The sequence below is a fragment of the Morone saxatilis genome, unplaced genomic scaffold (genome assembly GCF_004916995.1).
Source record: "Morone saxatilis isolate NCDOM2014 unplaced genomic scaffold, NCSU_SB_2.0 Contig11, whole genome shotgun sequence".
Classification (NCBI taxonomy): domain Eukaryota; kingdom Metazoa; phylum Chordata; class Actinopteri; family Moronidae; genus Morone; species Morone saxatilis.
The window spans coordinates 6,291,810-6,310,918 of NW_023339663.1; the positions used below are offsets into that span (position 1 = coordinate 6,291,810).

At 40.7% G+C, this 19,109-nt stretch overlaps 1 protein-coding gene across 10 annotated transcripts in view; it reads right to left on the reverse strand.

Moving 5' to 3' along the window:
* Positions 1-3,383: 3,383 nt before the first annotated feature.
* Positions 3,384-19,109, reverse strand: part of myo9aa (myosin IXAa) — a 104,370-nt gene continuing 88,644 nt past the window's right edge. For 3 of the 10 annotated variants that reach the window (XM_035651739.1, XM_035651740.1, XM_035651733.1), the window contains 23 exons: positions 18,947-19,069; positions 17,820-17,969; positions 16,877-17,187; positions 14,636-16,402; positions 13,856-13,955; positions 13,392-13,625; positions 12,371-12,468; positions 12,086-12,219; positions 11,751-11,974; positions 11,428-11,544; positions 11,027-11,215; positions 10,741-10,791; positions 10,348-10,459; positions 9,418-9,479; positions 8,997-9,189; positions 8,521-8,649; positions 8,281-8,386; positions 8,027-8,158; positions 7,310-7,433; positions 6,543-6,563; positions 5,463-5,671; positions 5,152-5,294; positions 3,384-5,044 (listed from right to left, as the gene is read on the reverse strand). In XM_035651739.1, coding sequence (XP_035507632.1) covers positions 4,521-5,044; positions 5,152-5,294; positions 5,463-5,671; positions 6,543-6,563; positions 7,310-7,433; positions 8,027-8,158; positions 8,281-8,386; positions 8,521-8,649; positions 8,997-9,189; positions 9,418-9,479; positions 10,348-10,459; positions 10,741-10,791; positions 11,027-11,215; positions 11,428-11,544; positions 11,751-11,974; positions 12,086-12,219; positions 12,371-12,468; positions 13,392-13,625; positions 13,856-13,955; positions 14,636-16,402; positions 16,877-17,187; positions 17,820-17,969; positions 18,947-19,069 — 5,253 coding nt within the window. In that variant the 3' untranslated portion in view covers positions 3,384-4,520. The remainder of the gene's footprint in view (positions 5,045-5,151; positions 5,295-5,462; positions 5,672-6,542; positions 6,564-7,309; positions 7,434-8,026; positions 8,159-8,280; positions 8,387-8,520; positions 8,650-8,996; positions 9,190-9,417; positions 9,480-10,347; positions 10,460-10,740; positions 10,792-11,026; positions 11,216-11,427; positions 11,545-11,750; positions 11,975-12,085; positions 12,220-12,370; positions 12,469-13,391; positions 13,626-13,855; positions 13,956-14,635; positions 16,403-16,876; positions 17,188-17,819; positions 17,970-18,946; positions 19,070-19,109) is intronic. The other 7 variants (XM_035651736.1, XM_035651735.1, XM_035651734.1 and 4 more) reach the window with 7 other exon arrangements.

Below are 19,109 nucleotides of genomic sequence, written 5' to 3' on the forward strand. Positions count from 1 at the left end.
GCGGCTGCTCCTCCTGATGATGGTGCTGCTGTGACACTAGGCCTCTGCGCATGCGTCGGTCGATAAGGTGGACGAGCGTCACCGGAGGCTGTCCCCGAGTCATTTCTAATCAATTAGCCAATATTTATAGAAACAATGTCAATTGGTTGCAAATGTGCGGTTCTCGTGACTGTCTGAATTCAGTCTCCTTCACGTCTGTGTTTGAAATGAGACGCAGTCTATTGTGGTGAACGTACAAAGAGAGCTCTTTTTGAAAACTTTATTCTGGACTTTAAAGGCTTCACGTTGCCTTTAGGTGCTGTCGGAATTGTGACATCCATAAACGGCTGAACCGACCTGAGTTAACTGGGGATTGTAAATGCTAGGCATGTCCTGTTATAGGTTGATTTATTTCTTTTGGTGGAATCTACTTTACCTTAGTACAATTTAAGGAACTATTTCCATTTTATGCTACTTTATACTTATAGTCTATTACACTATTTAAGACTTTTTACTCCACTACATTTATTTAATAGCTTTAGTTAAGAATTACATTGCAGATTTACAATAATACAAAACATAAATCAAGTCATATATTGTTATAGGGGAAGCTAATCTGCAGTATGTAAAGTCATTAAACTTAGGACCAAGATGAAAGCAAAGTTATTTTTCAAACTTTTTTTAGGAATATGTATGTATTTGTTGCAATATTAGACATGGTATATATGTATCTATTTGAGACGTGAAATAAATCAAATCAAATTAAAAAAGTTCAACCTTAACCAGCTGCAACATTAAAGTGATGTACAAATTAATGGATCACTAATCATAATCTAGTAATATATATGATTTTTAAATGGGACATTCTACATAATGAGTACTTTTATTTTAATTATAAAATTAATTAATTATATTAAGTAAAATTACAAAAGTATTAGGATCAAAATATACTTAAGAGTTTGAATTCAGGACGTTTTCTTGTAACAGATATGACATTTTCCACCACTGCCTGTGGTTGTCTCTTTGTGCTTCTTGCGCTATAAAGAAACTATTATTATTACTAACCAAGTTGCCTGTTAATACCTGTTTTGATAGCAAACGTGACATGAAAAAACATGGTACATAAGGGTAATAACAATACACAGAGCTGCATCACTTTTGGGGTTGACTTCAGCACATCTGATCTTCCTCATTAGGACACCGCAGCACAGAAGCTACGTGTACTTTAAAAGTTGCTTTAGTTATAACTCCTAACATAATGATCCCCTCTAAGGCTGGGCAGGTTGTTATTACACATTGTTACATTACATTTCATCACTGCACCTCTTTTAGCTGTTCCATATGCTCCTTAATTGCTTTTATTTCTATTTATGGCTGGATTCCTTTATGATATTCGTGATATTCAAAGGTGATGAAACACATGGACTTTGCAAAATGTGAATGAAAACAAAAAACAAGCATTGCCTGCTCTTTTTGGGCTGCATAAGAGGTGAGCTGAGTTTCAATAGCTGCATCTCAGGAGCAGTTCATTAGATTTAATACATTTGATTTAAAGCCAATTTCTCTTTTTAGCAGAAGGAAAAATGAGCACCCAACCATGAACCATCATTTCTGTGACAATAAAAATGCAAAACACTTGACTCCTGGGTTGAGTAACTCTTGCTCCTCTAAGTTAATTAGTCAAATGACTTTCCAGGACAGGAGCAGCACCTGAAGGAAGAACAAATGCAGAGAAGGCCAGCGACACAGAAAAAAGCATATAGCACATTATCTGTTCTTCCAAGAGGAAGACGCCTGTACTGAAGGTCTAATTTCATCTCCTTGTAGGAGACAACAGATCCCTAAAGCAATGATACGGCATTCAGCCAGCAACACTGTAACATTAAACCACATGGTTATCAAAGACTGTGAAATCACTTTAATAAGTGACCACTGACTGGGTAAATATTTGCTACGATATACACAAACTGTTCTCAGCTGCGCTTTACAGCAGATTGTGTCTTTGAGGCAGAAAAGGTTTAGAACACAATCCAGCCTCTTGTTGTAAGTGAGTCTATATAATTATTAATGTGGTGACAGTAGACCTTTATCACAGCAGCCATTTTGACATGAAATTGTAGGGTAAACACAGGCGTTACCAATGATACCGATTTAGGTTCCATTCCATTCAGGTCAAACAGAGTCAGGGTGCAGCTATTGTGCATGTTGGCTCACGGCAAAAGCTCTGCTACACTAAATGAAACAGAGCCTTATTAGTATCATTGGTAACACCTGTGTTTACCCTACTATTTCATATCAAAATGGCTGCGAACAAGGTCTATTACAGGATAATGATAAATGCTGATGTAACAGTAGCACAAGTTAGTCAACAAATTAACTGCACAATATGTGTAGTTTGCTAACATTAGCCACCATAAACTACTGGTCATACTGGACAACACACTGTAGCAGCAGCAAACTGAATCGAGCCAGTTTTACATTTCTTATGAACTCAGTATTTCATCTTTAAGAGAAATAATGTTATTTCTTCTTTCAAAAGTTATATGGTCATACCTAAACACTAATGGTGGGCAGATTTCACCACACCTACACCCTTATTTATTATACAGGTATGCAGTGTTAGGTAGTAACGTATTACTAGTAATATTATTACAGTAATCATATACATTTCCCCAGTAACGAGTAGTTTAACTAATTACAAATAAAATAATAATAGTAATAATCTTACAGTTACAGTCTTACTTTTGTTGTCTCCCCACTACTGTTTTGAAATTCAACAATCCAATCGCATCCCCAGATTCATTTTTGTAATCATGCCTCTCATGAAGCAGACAAGCTAGCTTGGATCATGGAAACACTTACATCCAGGGGCTGAAAATATTACTTGGACTTAGAGATAGACTATGTCTCTAAATAACAAAAGTTGTTTAAAAGATTGTCTCATCATCAGTTTGAGCCAGACGTGCTTTTCATCTAGCCTGTAACTTTTATGCATTCATAGACTCTAGAAAATACTCAGTCAGTTTGAAGGCGTAGCTGCTTTTACTGAGGGATTACTCTACACAATTACCAAATAGTGTATTTGTTTGTTTTATATTACTTATTAGTGTTTTGAGTAACAAGCCCAACACTGCTGGTATATATCATATTAGTTTTGCAATGATACATAATTAATTATTGACCATAGATTATTGTAACAACCCAACTCTTCCCTTGGATCACGTATTACTTTGATTAGTAAGTCCATTAACCTACTTCAGTTCCATGGTCATTTATATTATTTTGACGCTGCTGCAAAATCCCCAATAATAATAAAAAAGTGTTGATTATTTCAACAAAGGCCATAATAATAGACAATATGGAAAAATAAACATTCTCAATAATAAAGACAAAAGACATTCTGATTTTATGTTCTTGCTTGGTTGCTATTGACACTTTAGAGACAGGAGGTGGGGATAGGTTTGGGAGTGGGGGGTAACAACAGATTTCAAGAATAGAATGGCATTTGTCCACTATACTGTACATAGGAAGTGTACTGTACATTACAATTGTTGTATGGCTGTTAAGCAGTGAATGCAGGAATTTTATACACATCCGACATTCTTTACAGAGCTGGGATCCCCTTGGCTGGAATACACACCAGCTGACTTGGTCCCTTTGATGGCGGTATTTCCCTTGTACGGGGAAAAAAGCAGCACAAACTTAAAACACATGAAGTGGTTTTCTCTTACTCACACATACAAACATTCACACATGAGCCCAGGGCACATGGACACACACATGCACACACCCAAACAAACACACACACACACACACACACAAATCATCCACTGCCCAAATCCGTACATCTCTGTCCAAGATACTCAAAAAAAAAAGAAAAAAAAAAAAGATAAATATTTGACTTCAACTACCCAGCAGAAGCTGGTGTTCCGGCTTTGTACAGTATTTATACCTGTATATTATATGCTATAAAGAATTTCTGTGACATTAAAATTTATTAAATAAGGGAAAAATAAATTTGTAGTAACAGAGCAACCACTGCTTACACTGATTGTTATGAACTGTAAACTCATAAAGCAGCTAATAATTGTGAGCTTTAAGTTCACTGTAACATCTGTGACGCCCGATGTTGCCTGATTTCTTCTTATTTACTGTAGTACACTGCTTCAGCTTTCCAGCTCCGTAACATTCCCTGATGCAGAGCGGTCTTCTGCATATTCCAACATTCCCTTTTCTCTGTCCTCCAGCTCAATGCGTCTCCTCTTGGCGCTGAGAAAAGAGCTGCCAAGGCACTGTGAGAGCATGGGTGGCAGTTTAGTTCACAGAAGTCCACTGATTTCTGTCCCTCTGCCAAACATTCCCCCCTTCTGGGGGTAGAAACACTGTACACGGCACTTGGGGACACTTCTTTGCAGACTTGAACAAAGAAAGGCTAAGCAAGAGTGCTTTGAAAAGTGGAGATCAGTCGCGTTGCCTCCCATTGAGAACATATATGCCTACCAGGGAGCTGAATAGGGAGTACTTTGGTGTCCCAGTGTCCTTCATACCATGAATTCATTACTGCCATACAATACCAGCTGCTGTGGTATGTCAGGAGGGTCCCTGCCGTGGCCATCGCCTTCTCTGGAGTGCCTCAAGGCTGAATGCTTGGCCCCCTTAAGTTTCTGTTTGCCCCTCTCTGGATTGAAGGTGCCTCGGCTTGTAAACTGGGGCCTTTCGTCATATGCGCCTTCCTGATCTCCTGTAGGGCTACTGTCTATGCTGTCAGATCGGGAGGCTTGGGTTGTGTACAGACTCTGTGCCTGTGCCTGTGCCTGTGCCTGTGCCTGTGCCGGTGCCTGTGCCGGAGTTGAACCTAGAGAGGGAGACTTGCCGTGAAAACGAAAGCGCCGGGTGGTGGCAGAGGAGGAAGAGGATGATGGGTGGAAATGTGATGAGGAGGAGTAGGAGGAAACACTGGAGTCCACAGAGTCCAGCGATTCAGGTTGCCGGCGGAGTACGCGGCGTCGGGGGCTCTTGCCATCGGATCTCCCAGGCCAGGGGGAAGTCAATACTGGACCTCTCTCTGCAAGGGAAGAACAAAACACACATGTTTTGGCTTTTTTCTTTTTTTCTTTCTGATTATTACTTTCTGAGTTATGACCTCTTGCTCTCCCTTGCACAATGACATACCAGAGAAGTCAGAAATGGTTCCCTCGGAGTCCACATTGAGGTTTTCAGAGCTGTCTGCAGTACCGATAGAGGCCTCTGACTCCAGGGTCTCATCATCTGATGCCCGTGGCTCCAGAGTCAGCATCTCAAAAGTCAACTCCTCTCTGCAGAGGTAAACATTATCTAGGTTAACAAATGAGCTGAATGCACACGATGAGACACAGCAAACTGTAATAATACATGCAAATTGATTTTGTAAATTCAGTTCTTTTTGAGTCATTTACAGATTATGTAACATTTTCACAGCATTTAAGAGCAGTGACTGTGTTTACTTCTCTTTCTGCAGGCTCTCAATTTGCTCTGTCAGCACTCTCTCTTCCTGCTGCATGGCTGCCTGCTGATGCTCTGAGATTTGGGCAATCGAGTCAGCTCCTTCTTCATCACCACTTTCTTCTATCACAACATCAGCCACAGATGGCAAACGGGGACTAACTGGAGGCGAAGGCGCGTGGTAGCTTAGTCGCTGTACGTGGCCTTTTCCCTAGGAGACAAATCAAGGGCAGATGTCCTCTCACTAATGTGAATATTACATTTGTGCGCCATTAAAAAAAAGCAGTTGACCAGCACTAAAAGAAAACTTTCTTGCTATCATATACGTACATTTCACCAGGTTTAGTAAGCAGCCACTCACTCACACATGCAGTAACTGAACCACATGAAATGACCAGTCAAATTTAAAAAGAATACAGCAGCACCAGAACAGTGGTTCCCAGCCTTTTTCTTTAGGGACCCCATTTCTTTTATTGAGTAAACAGATGACCCCTGACAAGGTGACATCTTTAAGGAATATTTCGTATTATATTCAATGCATAATAACAACAGTACAGAAAAACTGATAAACTGTAAAACTGACTGTAGGAAGTTTGTATAAAACGAAGGATTTGGATGAATTTTGAGCTGATTATTTTCTGCAAATATTGTATCAGAGATGAGTTTTCCTGTTATTTTAGAAACATTTTAAACAGTTCTCTCTGTACTATATATTTTAACAATCATACATACCTAATACGTTTCTTTTTGACAAATTCAGTGTTCTAGTTTCTAATGGACGCTGAGGCTGTTTAGGAGAGAGTGAAGGCTCTGTGAATATAGCTTGTGTTCAGGTCTTTACTGTTCCCTTAGCCCGACAGATTTTATTTATTTTTTATTAAAAATATCAGAAGTGAATGTAATTCTGAGATATAGGTCTATTGTGTAGTTTTAAAAAAAGTTTTCTTAAAGCCCTTAAAATTAAGAAGGCCTTGTGACCCCCTGTGAAGCTTTGGCTTTGGGACCCCCAGGTCAGGAACCAATGCACTAAAAGACTGATTAAACCCAAAGAGAGATACAGCACAGTGAAACACAAACTTTACCTTTTTAGCTGCATTTGGCTGCTTTGAGTAAAAATGAGAAGTAAAAAGAATAGGAATCAGTAATCTTCAATTCATAAAGATCAGTTCCTCCAAGGGTTATTGATACAACAAGTTAATTAAGATTTACACACTTTATTCAGAAAAAGTAATGATTAAAATAAAACCACAATATCCAGTTTTAGATTTATGTGAATGAGACACTGATGTGAGCACTGATTTTCTTTTTATAGATATTAAGTTACACAATATGCTGAAAAATGTATGTTCTGTATGTTTCACACATAGCCTAATGTAATGTGCATAATATTCTTACTTTAACCCATAAGAGTCAGACTGGTCCAAAAAATAAATAAATAAATAAATAAATAAATAACAGAAGCAGAGACTAGGCGAAGTGATGACTCATGCTTTAGGGGATGAAGACGATGGATGTAAATATTTCAAGAGATGAGACATGTGCAATGGTTGGTACCACAACAACATCACCACTGGATGATGGTTTGGGGATGCAGTCCATGGTGTTTGTATACATACCATAGTGCGCACTATGCTCATAAATCTAACGGCTATTAGTACGGGTTTCTAGGTAAAGGAAAGGACAGGTTAGGGGGGAGAATCAGGAGAGGAGAAAAACAGCTTAAAAAGGAGGAAATCAGGGGTATAGCACTGAAGGAGTTTTTAGGATGGCTCAGTCAGGGAGATTTAACAATGAGTAAATTTGTGATTCATGTGATAACAGTGAGATTAATCATATTATCTGAACTTACCATTGACCGTCGAATGAGAGTCAGTCTGCACTTGGCCTTGTTCTCAGCAAACTCCAGGCTATTGATGTCCTTTAGTCGTACTTTGTACTTATTCATCTGTTCACAAATGATAACTTCTACACACCTATGGAGCAACGGCAAGAAACAAAACCACTTTAGAAGGACTGGAACATACAGCATAAATCACAAGTTCATATTATGTTAAACAATTACTAGTTAAACAACCCCCTTTCTACACAGTTTTATTTATAGAATATGAGCCTCGTTATTTCCATTACGCCAGTGGTTCGCCTTTTTGTTATGCCAACATTTGGAAACAGAAAACAAATTCATGCCTCCATCCCAGTAATTTTGGAACATTATTGGGGAAAACGGCAGCAAACAAAACCAAACATTATTTTATTGAAATAATATTATCATGGTTTAAGTTCTGTTTTTAGACAAGGCTATTCTGCTGAACTGAGAAATAGTGAGAACAACTTCAACTGACGTGTTCGCTTGTCTTTTCTTCCTTGTCAAAAATCTGTCCAAACTGTACCTTCAGTGTCTGAACAGATCTTGCTAAATTAAATTATGATGACCTCGAAAAGAGTTTTGCAAATTGGTTATTTCATTATACAGATTAATATAACCCCCGCCCCACACCTGGTGAACCACTGCCTTTGGCAAAGTCACAGAATTTATCTGACATTTATAGGACATCAAGTATATTCTTACGCCGTCGTCTTGCCGATATCCTGGACACTCTGCAGTGGATCAATGGTGTCAGGGCAGCGCAGTATACAGGGAGCAAAAACTATAGCCAAGGCGTTTGCTGACATACGGTTGGTGTCCTCTTGCAAGGCGATCCTGAAAGCATGAATTCAGTATTAGAATAGTCTACCAGGATGGAAATAAAGGAGTTCCATGTATTAATCCTACTCTAAGACTACCATAAAAACAGGTATTTATTTATTTGATTTTTTTATTACCTGACAAGATGAAATATGAGGCGTTCCAGAGTGTTCAGGTGAGTTCTGCTTAGCTGGTCAATAACTGAATACACCCCTCTGATCATTTCCTTTTTATCCTGCAAACCTGGAGAGGCATTTCCAAAAGACAAATCACCATTTACTGTTACAACACAGGAACATATCCTCTGCTGTTCATGGTAATAAACAGTGTATTGCATCTGAAAACAGCTGAAAACACAGTGGATGTTGACCACTTACCCATGGCACGTATAAACTCCTCATACAGCTCAAAAGTCATCAGAGGATTAGGCAGGTCTCTCAACCACTGCTTGAAAACACTAGCAATAACATGGATGTTGTAGTCATCCAGATTCATGCTGTCCACATCTGTTTGGTTACAAGAAGAAAGTAGACAAAACCCAAACTTAGTAATCACATTTAATTCTCTCCCACCCATGTTTCTCTGTTTAAAAGCCAGCAAATAAGAACAAGTGTAAAAAAAGACCCTGATTCAACTTCTTTACTCAAGTAAAGGTGAAAGAGGACACACTCTGATGTGTGCTCAAAGTATAAAAGTAAAACGTACTCTCTTGGTTTCTCAGAAGGACATTTCTACCAACTGTTTCTGTGCAAAGCTAAGTAAAACTTCAAATAGGGTCGAGTCTTCTCTCATCTGTTTCACCTTGTTATGCTGTTACAGCCTGTTTTTAAAAGTTAGGAGTAGCAACAGTTACCTGTGTCAAGTCCCTGCTTGAGTTCCTTAATTTTGTTGGTGGAGCCAGATTTTCTGTATATTCCTTCAGTGTAGAGGCCATGCATCTCAATGTAGTTGATAAGCTTCTCCACTACCAGGGGCACTGTCCTCTCGTCATTAGTCAGACGAGAAACCTCCACTCCGAACTGTCTGGAGGAAAGCTCTGGATCAAACTGTTCAAAGACACAAACATAATGTACTCTGATAAACACATAATGTTGTGTATATATAAGCACACAGCAATAAACCAAACATTTTAAAATGCTTACAAAAACTAAGAACTATCACTGCCAGTGTATTAGGTAGCAGGAATAACACTAGCTACTGTAACGTAAAACCCACAGTAACACAATTAATGTCATGGGACATTATTGTTCGGGTGCACAATATGGCCGACTCACCTTCTTACTGCATTTGGTGGTAGTCTTCTGGCAGCACTTTCTGTGGCAGGCGTACCGGCACACTGGATAAACACAGCCAGAGAAATCAAACAGGTCATTTCCATTATCCACAGAAAGGCAGTGTCTCCTCATTATTCAGCAAAATTTGGGACAAAAGAAAAAAATGTTATCTCTTCAGAGACCAAAGCAGCATTGGCTGGCATGAAGAAAACATCCTGTGCGAATAAAGGACAAACTGTGTGGAGAAATCTCTGGAGAGACGGAGTGGCAGACCCCATGAGTCCAGTTGAAAACAATCTGATTAGAGCTGAGAGAGGGCGGGCCCTGCTCTCTGAGGCCAGACTGAACACAGCTCAGCTGTGTGTGCGTACAAATTCATGTGAATGTCTGTGTAAAGGTGAGGGGAAGTTTTCTATTCCAACATCACATACATTTTAACTAACAATTATTTTCATTACCAGTTAATATGTTGATTATTGTTTAATTAGCTGATTGACCATTTGGTCAGAAAATAGTGGAAAACGGCCATCTTGAGTTTCCAGAGCATGGCGACACTATTCTTATAGTTCTTTCCATTCTTCTAAATGGTCCAAAACACAAAGATATTCCATTTACAATTACATGAGCAGCACATGTTCACATTTATGAAACTGGAACCAGCAAATATTGGGAATTTTTCCCTGATAAATGACCAAAAAAATTACAAAAAATTGATGATGAACTTTCGGTAAATTGAATTCAAGATTACTTAGTCCAGCATTAACATATTCATAGAAAAAACATTCCTTCCAATGCCATCCATGGCCTTCAAAATTAATAAAATAAAAAAAGGATCACAACCTTTTCAAGACTATCTCTTTTAGATCTATGAGATTCGGCATCCTCAAGGTCTGCTGAATCCCTGGTGGGACACTTTGCATGCACACTCACATTTGCACACACAGGCACGGTCCATCATCCAGATGAGCGATGAGCAGTATTCACAGTATGTGGGGATGCTGTACTGGGTGGACTTGAAGATGTGGCCGTTATGCTCCTCCACCTGCAGAGAGCAGCAGAGCAAAGGTTCATTTGGAGTTTGTCTGCATATTTCCTTTCACATTAATACACTTTTTTTCTCTTTCTATTCTCATCACCGGTGTATTAATATCTTGGTATTCCAAAGAGCACATAGCGGTGTAGAAGACAGGCTGGCTAACCAGGAAGAATAAATCAAGGAGAAAAGTCACTGATATAGAAACTGAAGCCAAAGTGTTGTTTTTCTTTTGTTATGATCAAGGTCAGGTACTGAGTAATGATGAGAATGAACACTGAAAGACTTACAATGTCAGTGTCCTTTTTCCTCCGTTTTTTACGTTCAGGTTTAGGTACCTGCTGTAGGAAAAAAAGACAAAACAGACCAAAATATGTGTTTTAGTATTTAGAAGCATTATTAAAAAATGCATGATGTATACCATTGATAAAATCTCTAAACTCTTTGATGCTCATCAGCCTTCTGTTTCTTTGCAGATTGTTTCAGAGTAAATGACATTTAAAGTTTGTTAAGATACTTTCCTTACACATTAAAAAGTGTTACACGTGCAGTGAGGAGGCGGTTGCGTGTCTTTACCTTGGTAATGGTGGTGTCCAGAGGTTTGTACTCAGTCATGAACTCATCCAGGAAAACTTTAAATGTATTGACCCACACTGTGACTGGAGACTCTCTCCAGTCCCTCTGCTCCTGCCGCATGGTCTTCTCCAGGATGTGCTCAAACAGAGCGTAGAGGTCTTTGTAGCGAATACTCTTCCCGTCATCCATCTGAGGATGTAGACAACAGAGTCCAGGTAGTTTAAAAGATGTAGTCTAACTATTGACAATGCTGCCTTATCTGCTATCATGTAAAACGTTCTGTGGTTTGAATACAATTTTGCACTTCTAATCACTTTCCTTGAATGATATTGATAGATGGTGGCTATCATTTTAAAGAATTTTTTTTTTCGATCTTGAATGATTGTGTTGACAGCACTTACCGCAAGCGCTGTGGAGTAAGAGTTGAAGATGTTCAGACGGAATTCCTTCAAAGCCTTTTTAAACACGACGTCCACCATGGTGTCCTTCTTACTGTCCTCCGTGTCCAAGTCGCTGATCTAAAATAGGACACCACAATCATCTAAGCATGAATATGGACTACATACAGCTCTAACAAGATAAGTGAAAACTCAACAGTCAAGTTCAAATCTGCATCTGGAGTTACATTTCCTTGTGAGGAATTCTTGATGTTGAAGTACACCTGTAAGCCTTAGAATCATTCTCAACATCATATCTAGAGAATAAGAGAGACGTTTGGCTGTACCTTCTTCATGAGGAAGTCGTTCATGCTCCTGTAGTCGTTGGTGCAGGTGAGGATCTGCAGGGCGTCGTTCTGCCACTGAGCCGGTTCAAGAGCCACGCTGCTGATCTTAACACTGCGCCTTCGCTTCACCTTGGGAGACGGCTCCTTGTTCTCCTTCAAGTCTCTGAACCCATGATCCAACATCAGATCAGGACTGCAGGGGGGCGACATGTTTTCCTGACCTGCTGTGAGGAAGTGAGCTCCAGTCAGTGACACTTCAGTGGGAATGATGCTGAGTCAAATTAACTTCAGTTGCATTCAAAGATATACAAAGAAAGTCAGCCAGGATTACGCACCATCTCCCAGTAATGGCCCAGTGTCTCCATAGTCTCCGTCCAGGGAATCCCCCCCACAGATCAGCTTTTCTCTGGAAGTCTTCTTATCTCCATACTTGGTCTTTCCCCAGAATCGCATCTTACCACGAACCCTGCTTAAGATTTAAACAAAATTGATAAACGTTGTTTAATTACGGATGGAAAATATGATCAAAACGTAAACAGCTTTAACTTAGAAGTGACAAAACTGTCCACGATTTATATTCAGGCCAAGACATCTAGAAAAAATGCTTAGTTAAAACAAACCTTCCATCTTGGGAGTTCTTACGCAGTGAGTCCACTTTGACCAAATCTCCTGATGACATGGCCTTGTGCATCTTCTTTTGCTCCTCAGAGCTCGCAGGCTGAAACAACATCAGGTTGGATAACATGTTAAAGACATAACAAAACTGAAGAAAAGCCTCTCAACTAGGCATTTCCATGTGAAGCCAGTAGATGGCAGCATTACATCACTAGAGCTGCACCAGAGTAAATGCTATTTATAGTAAACATGATACTACAAATTAAACAAACAAAAATAATACTTTAAAATAAATACTACATTGTTAAACAAGGAACAAATAAGTTCTCCCAGGAAAAACCAATAAAAGACAGGAAGAAATTGTTAAGTGATGAAGAAAGACAAGAGGGAATTCATCCCTTTTCAAGGATTCCCAAGGTTTGACTGGTGTCTAGTGCTACGTGCTGAGAGAGGAAATAAAACCAAGTGACATGCAAATATTGTAAATAAAACAGGAAGAATAAATCAATGAGAAAAGTCACTGTTACAGCTGTGAGAGAAACAGAAGCCAACTTATGTTAGAAAAGCAACTATGTTAAATGTTTTAAGGGAAAACACATTTCAAAAACTAGTCCTGCATTTATCACGATGAGTCAAATTAACAATCACTGTTGATATGATTTCTTGAGGGGTTGTCAAAGCAAATTAATTGGATTTATTGTTGTTTGAAAGCCCTGAATTCATGTCTTTAAACTTTGACATGAATAACTGAATCATACATAAAATCACTGTATATTTGTTCTTCTGTTAGAAGGATATGTTTGATTACAAATTGTAGCAGGTATTTTAAAGTGTATTTGAAATGTTTTCCACCCTTATCGAAAGTTGTTGTACATTTTTAGAAACAAGTTTGTTGAAGCCCAGTTTGAGTCAGACGTGTGATGCAGGTCTATGCTCTCTCTGCTGAGGGGGTTAGAAAATGTCAAAGAGAAGCCACGCTTTAAGAGCGTAGAGAGAGCCACTGTCGGCTTGGATGACGCCTGTTACCATGTCTGAGTCACTGAAACAGGACTCTCGTAAGCCTGCCTCCGTGGAGCTCTGTTTGGAGAGGGGTAGAGTGTAATGACGGGGGCTGACAGGGCTGATGGGGCTGACGGGGCTGTTGCCATCATAGTCATCTTCGTCTGAATCGCCCCCAACAGAGAGGACGGGGGCGCGGGTGAGGAAGTCGGAGCGGGTCCGTGCCATTCTGGCTTTCTTTTTTTGGCCCGCTCTGCCAACCTGGAGTTTACCAGAAGTGATAACAGCATGTTTAAATGGTGCCTTTAAAGACCTGTAGACGAACTTCAGTGCATTTTGTTCTTCAAGTTGGTCAGCTGTGTCGTTCTTAGTGTAAGAGTGGGAGATATCCTGCCAAGATTCATTAATTCATTCACAACACAAAAATGCACTCCTGCGAAACACATGCTATATGTCTGTTTTCTGAAAAGAAAAAAGGAGAGATTACTTACATCCCGTACTTTTGTCCCTTTTGAAGGCTTGAAGGCTGGTGTGGGTCCCTCTCTGGGAATGGCTACAGGTGTTTCTTTAGTGACAACATCACCGTCAAACCTGATAACAAAACAATGCTATTAATTTAAAGTAATGAATCCAAATAAAGATTTTATTAAGTGGAAACCAAGAACAAGAGTGTCAATGAAAATGTCCTTAAATACACACTTAAAGCCACATTCTTCACATATAGTTTATAATCTTCATATATCAGAAAATGTGCATATAATGTGGTGGTGTCTGTCGTGGGAAAAGGATGTCTCCTATGTGGTCTTCCTTAAGTTTTTTAGTCTGATGTATAAACTGAGCCAGTCCTAATAAAAAATCGGTGCCGTCTATGTGCTCATTCATTTCAGTGTCCCTGCATCAAATTCATATTGTGACTCAGCATCTGCAACAGTTCCTTTGTGATACTGCCACTGGGGGGCACCAAAGTCAGAAATGTTCAAATTCTTTACTTAGTACTCTAGATTTTGGTTTATTTTGTAAACACTATAACACTTAGTTATATAGAAAGGTAATGCATTGACACCTTGAATGTAAACTTCTTTTTTACTTCTATTTATTCATTTATTTATGTGTTTGTTTACGGTTATCACAGTCCTGCTTGTTTCTGTTGTATAGTTATTATTCCTACAAGGATTTGTATTACATGTCAAATTAAGTTCTTGAAAAAAAAACAAAAAAAAACAACAAAAGCAAACACAAGCAAAGAAAAGTTGTATTAATTCATTACTCACTTGGTAAACATCACTTTGTCCTCCGGAGAGAAGAAGATTTTGCCTGGCTTATCTGTCATACTAACTGAGGTGCCTTGATTACTGGGTGGCTTCTTGGTAGCTGTTCTCACTCTGGTTCCTCCCCCATCCTTGGACTCCAGTGTGAGTTTGGGTGCCCAGCCCTCAGGAACAGGCCTGTGCCTTTCTCTGGGAGCAGAGGCAGGTGGAGGAGGCAGCTGGGGGTGAGGGGCACGGCCCTGGATGTCTTCACCCGGGGCAGAGTGCACTGATGGGTCGGTAGAATCTGACCGCGTCCTGGTGTGAGGAGCTATCCCCGCTGTCTTCTCAACCAGCAGGGAGCTGGGTCTAAGGGGCTTGCCGGAGGTTGCAGTTCCACCAACATCTTGCCCACCCTTGCGACTCTGCTGTATCCTGTGCAGAGCTTCTCCTCTTTGTTTCTCAAACATGTCTCTCTCATACTGAGCGAAGAAAAGGCGCTGCCGCTCCAACGCTTCTTTCTGTTGTCTGATCTGCTCCATCATCTCCTTTTCATTCTGCTGCTGCTGATTACGCTGCCTCTCCTCTTTCTCCTCGTTCAGTCGCACCAGCTTCTCTATGATAGCTGCGTCAGCCTGAGGGACAGAGGTAGAAATGGGGACGGGACCTTGAGGCACAGGACATGGGTCTGGTTTCTGTGGCAATGGCGTCAACTCCCCTGTCTGGGCTGCAGAGTCCCGAACCTCTACAGGGGGACGGACAATATCACTCAGCTCTTCGCTTAGTGGCGTTTCTTTCTGCATACTGATGACCACCACCACTGGTCGACGTGCTGACTCGCGCCTTTCTTTGAGGGGCTTGGTAACCGTGGTGGTGGTTGTAGAGACGGCCGCCGCTGTGTTTTGCTGTGGCTCTTCTGCAGGACGACGGGAGATGACTGCGCTGCCCTCACTAGCAGGGACGTAAAAAGTAGGGAGGTAGTTCTCGATTTTGGGCGGATGTGTGGGGGCAGAGGGGGCTGCAAGATCCATTTTTGTCTGGTCCTGGCTGCCTGGGTGGGCAACAGCATCAGAAACCCCTGTCCTATGTGGTTCAACTGGCTTTGGGCTTGCTGAAACAACCTCCTCACTAGGCTCAGGTACTGGAGCTACTGGTGGAGGAGAGGAGCAGAGGTCCTCACTGTCTGTCACTTCTTCTGTAGCCTTGGGTGGCTCATCATCCATGCTGAGATGCTCAAAGCTGCCTTTGGAGCTCTGGCTGTCAGGCGTGCCCTGGGGTGAACGAAGAGGTGGGGTTGAAGGCGGCACCAGCTCAACAGACCAGCGGCGTTCCTCAGATGGAGACGAAGCTCCACCACTGGTTGCCCGGACCTTGAGGAGCTCCAGGCTGAACTTAGCCTGCTCCAGCTCTCTCATCCTCCGGCTCTCCCTCTTGGCCCGGGTGGTTTTCTGGCTGGGCTCATCTACAGTTCTGGACCTCTCTCGCACCACCACAGTGGATGTCGGGAATGAGGCCGGTGCCTCTGTTTGCACCTTAGACGGGCTCTCTTTTGTTCTAACATGTTCTTCTTCCTCCTTAACTGCTCCCTCGTGGCTGCTGAGGATTTGGAGGCTCTTTTCTCGTTGTTCATACGAACGATCCTCCCATGTGCTGAGGTCCAACCCCATGATTCTCTCAGGCGGCTCGTCCTCTTCTTCTGGCAAGAGACTCACCTGGCCATTCTGTAGCTGAAGCAGCTTCTCCTGCTGGTCCTTCTTCTCCTTCAGTCTCTGTTCTCTCAGTTGTTCGAAGCTGTCAATCCAGAAGGCATTGGTTACAACTTGAGCTGATGACAACCTACTTCCTACTCCTACTTTCAAGATATTTAAAAGACATTTTAAAGAAATTATTCATCACAAATGATCACAACCTAAAGTATTCACCAGACCAAAAGAGTCTGATTTAATTTTTGCTCTCAGCAGCTCAGCTGATTGTAGAGCTGCTTTGGGTTGGATTGCTTGCGAAATGGCTTGCTCTTACCAAGCCTGGTCTATAAGCAGACTGAACAATGGCCAAATACACTGCAGGAGCTGTGTGCAAAGATTAATCTGGTTTTTAACCAGCTTGAGCAAAAATCAAGCAGTTACCTCCCCATAGAAGTTATTTTGAGCCCTCAGAAATATTGTAAAATGTTTGCTTTGGTTTAAGTCAACTTATCCATAGCATTAATAAAAAACACAACTGGTGCTCAGGAGAAGATAATATTTGTTTTACAGATTGGTTTACCTCTGCCTGGCGAGGTAGCCTCTGCCCATTGCCTGCAGTTGTACCACAGCACTATACAGACGCAAGTAGACTTCTCTGGCTTGATGACAGCGCCAGGCTGTCTGAATAACCAGAGCTGCTGTGCAGCGCCGGTAGAGCCACAACCTCCATGCCCTCTGCAGCACCAAAGCAGCCTCCCTCCACAGCCTGAACTTCTGACGCTCCCTGTAACCTCGCCAGTGTTTCTGCACACACAAAGCTGCCCCCTCCTGGACAGCAGGGTCATAATCCTCCTCCTCCTCTTCTATGGACCGGTATGAACGCCACCATTTCTATGAGGAGATTATGATAATGATATATTAGTTTCATGATATTATGATGTCTTTTTTTTCTTTTAATCACCTATTTTCAAGTTTACTGACTCCACAGATTTCAAATTGAATGTAAGCTAATTTCCAGTTAAGGAACTTAAGATGAATGATAAAACATCATTGATATCAACGGACACCTTTCAATTCAACATAAATTTCTAATTCAACGCACTGCAATGTTCTCGGACTGGGCAGCATGTAGGAAGTCAATAATTCTGATTGTAAATGTAAAATGATATACTGTATAACACATGATTGATGCAATGAACTCAAATCATACAACCTTACACCCCACAAAAATTACAGACAGAATTACTCATTTTGTTTGTTGATTTTTCAATAAAACTTGATTGGATTCATTCATTTGTAGAAATACATTTTGTAAAATTGTAATATGAAATTATAATATCACAATATGATCCACTTAAAGTCGATAAGCAACAATACTGAAGTAATTTTCAGCTGTAAAAACAACTCTCAGGGGCATCTTTCAAACCAAACCAATAAAAAGTGGTTTAAATCACACAGAAAAAAAGAGAGAAAATGCAGTAGATGAAATAAGAGTAGTAATGATGAAAAGCTCTGTACTGTACCTGGATGCAGATCGCTGCTTCTCTCATCCTGACAAACTGGTTCCTTTCCAGCCGGGCTCTGAATCGCCGCTGCAGTGTGACGATACGTCTGAGAACTTCCCTGTGGAGTAAGGCCTGCAGACGCTGGCGCTCAGCCTCCCGCAAAAACACCTGAGGGGAGGGACCACGATAGAGTCAGCACAGGGTGACACACATACTTAATGAAGTATGGGGCTGTCTGGCCATGCACAAAGAGATACACACACACACACACACACACACACACACACACAAATCCCTGGCCGGATACACGGTCACAAGTATGTCAGGTATGATCCTCTAATTATATAGACAGCATCCCAAAGGCATGGACCCCTCCATCATGCCTCATTCATACTGTGGACCGCAGCAAATATGGGGCACTGTCTTCATTACATCCTTCTTTTCAGAGGGAGGATGCTTTCAGGTAATATGAGGTTATCCCCAACACTATCCTTTCCCCTAGTCTGTGACTCTATTTATAGTTTGTGTAATTCAACTGTTTAATAAACTGAGTTTTAGCAATTTAAAAAAACCCACATTATTTTGAGTAAATACATTTTGAAGCTTGGACCGACATTTCCCAGATTCCTAAACATGCAGCAACAGATAATATAACATAAAACATATAATAACATACAGTATAATGAGCCATAACACTTTCTTTTCGGCAATATCACTAAATCACTGTTTTGCCCCAACTTTTAATTTTACATCTGGATTATACACTGACTTTGTTTAACTTATTGAATCCTGATATTCCTCTTAAATTCCTGCTGAAGTAGCTTAATTCTTCCTACACCATATGTCTTTACTGAGGTAACATCAAACTTAGCATGTGCAAAATATTCAAAAGCAGACATCATGTTTTTTATGGCTTGCAATACTAGATCACGCTGAATATTCTGAGAATAACCAGTTAATACACACTTATTGGTATTGATGAAAAATTTGGGTCCATCAATAAAATTTAAGCTTAACTTCTGAGCTCAACAATGTAACATTCATTTGTAATGACAACATATTAAAAAACAACCATTTTAGTATTCACACAGATTTGTATTGTTTAAAAGAACTGCAGATAATAAAGGAGAGGGCAGGGTAAATACCATCGTCTTTCCCACTTGGTACCCATCTGGAACTAGGTCTAGCTGGTCCAGACACTGCTGGATGCCCTCTCTGGTGGCACTGGTGCCCTCTGGGAGCAGCACAGAGAAGTGATGGACAAAATCCTATGAAGACAACAATAAGTATATAAATATAGATAAGTGT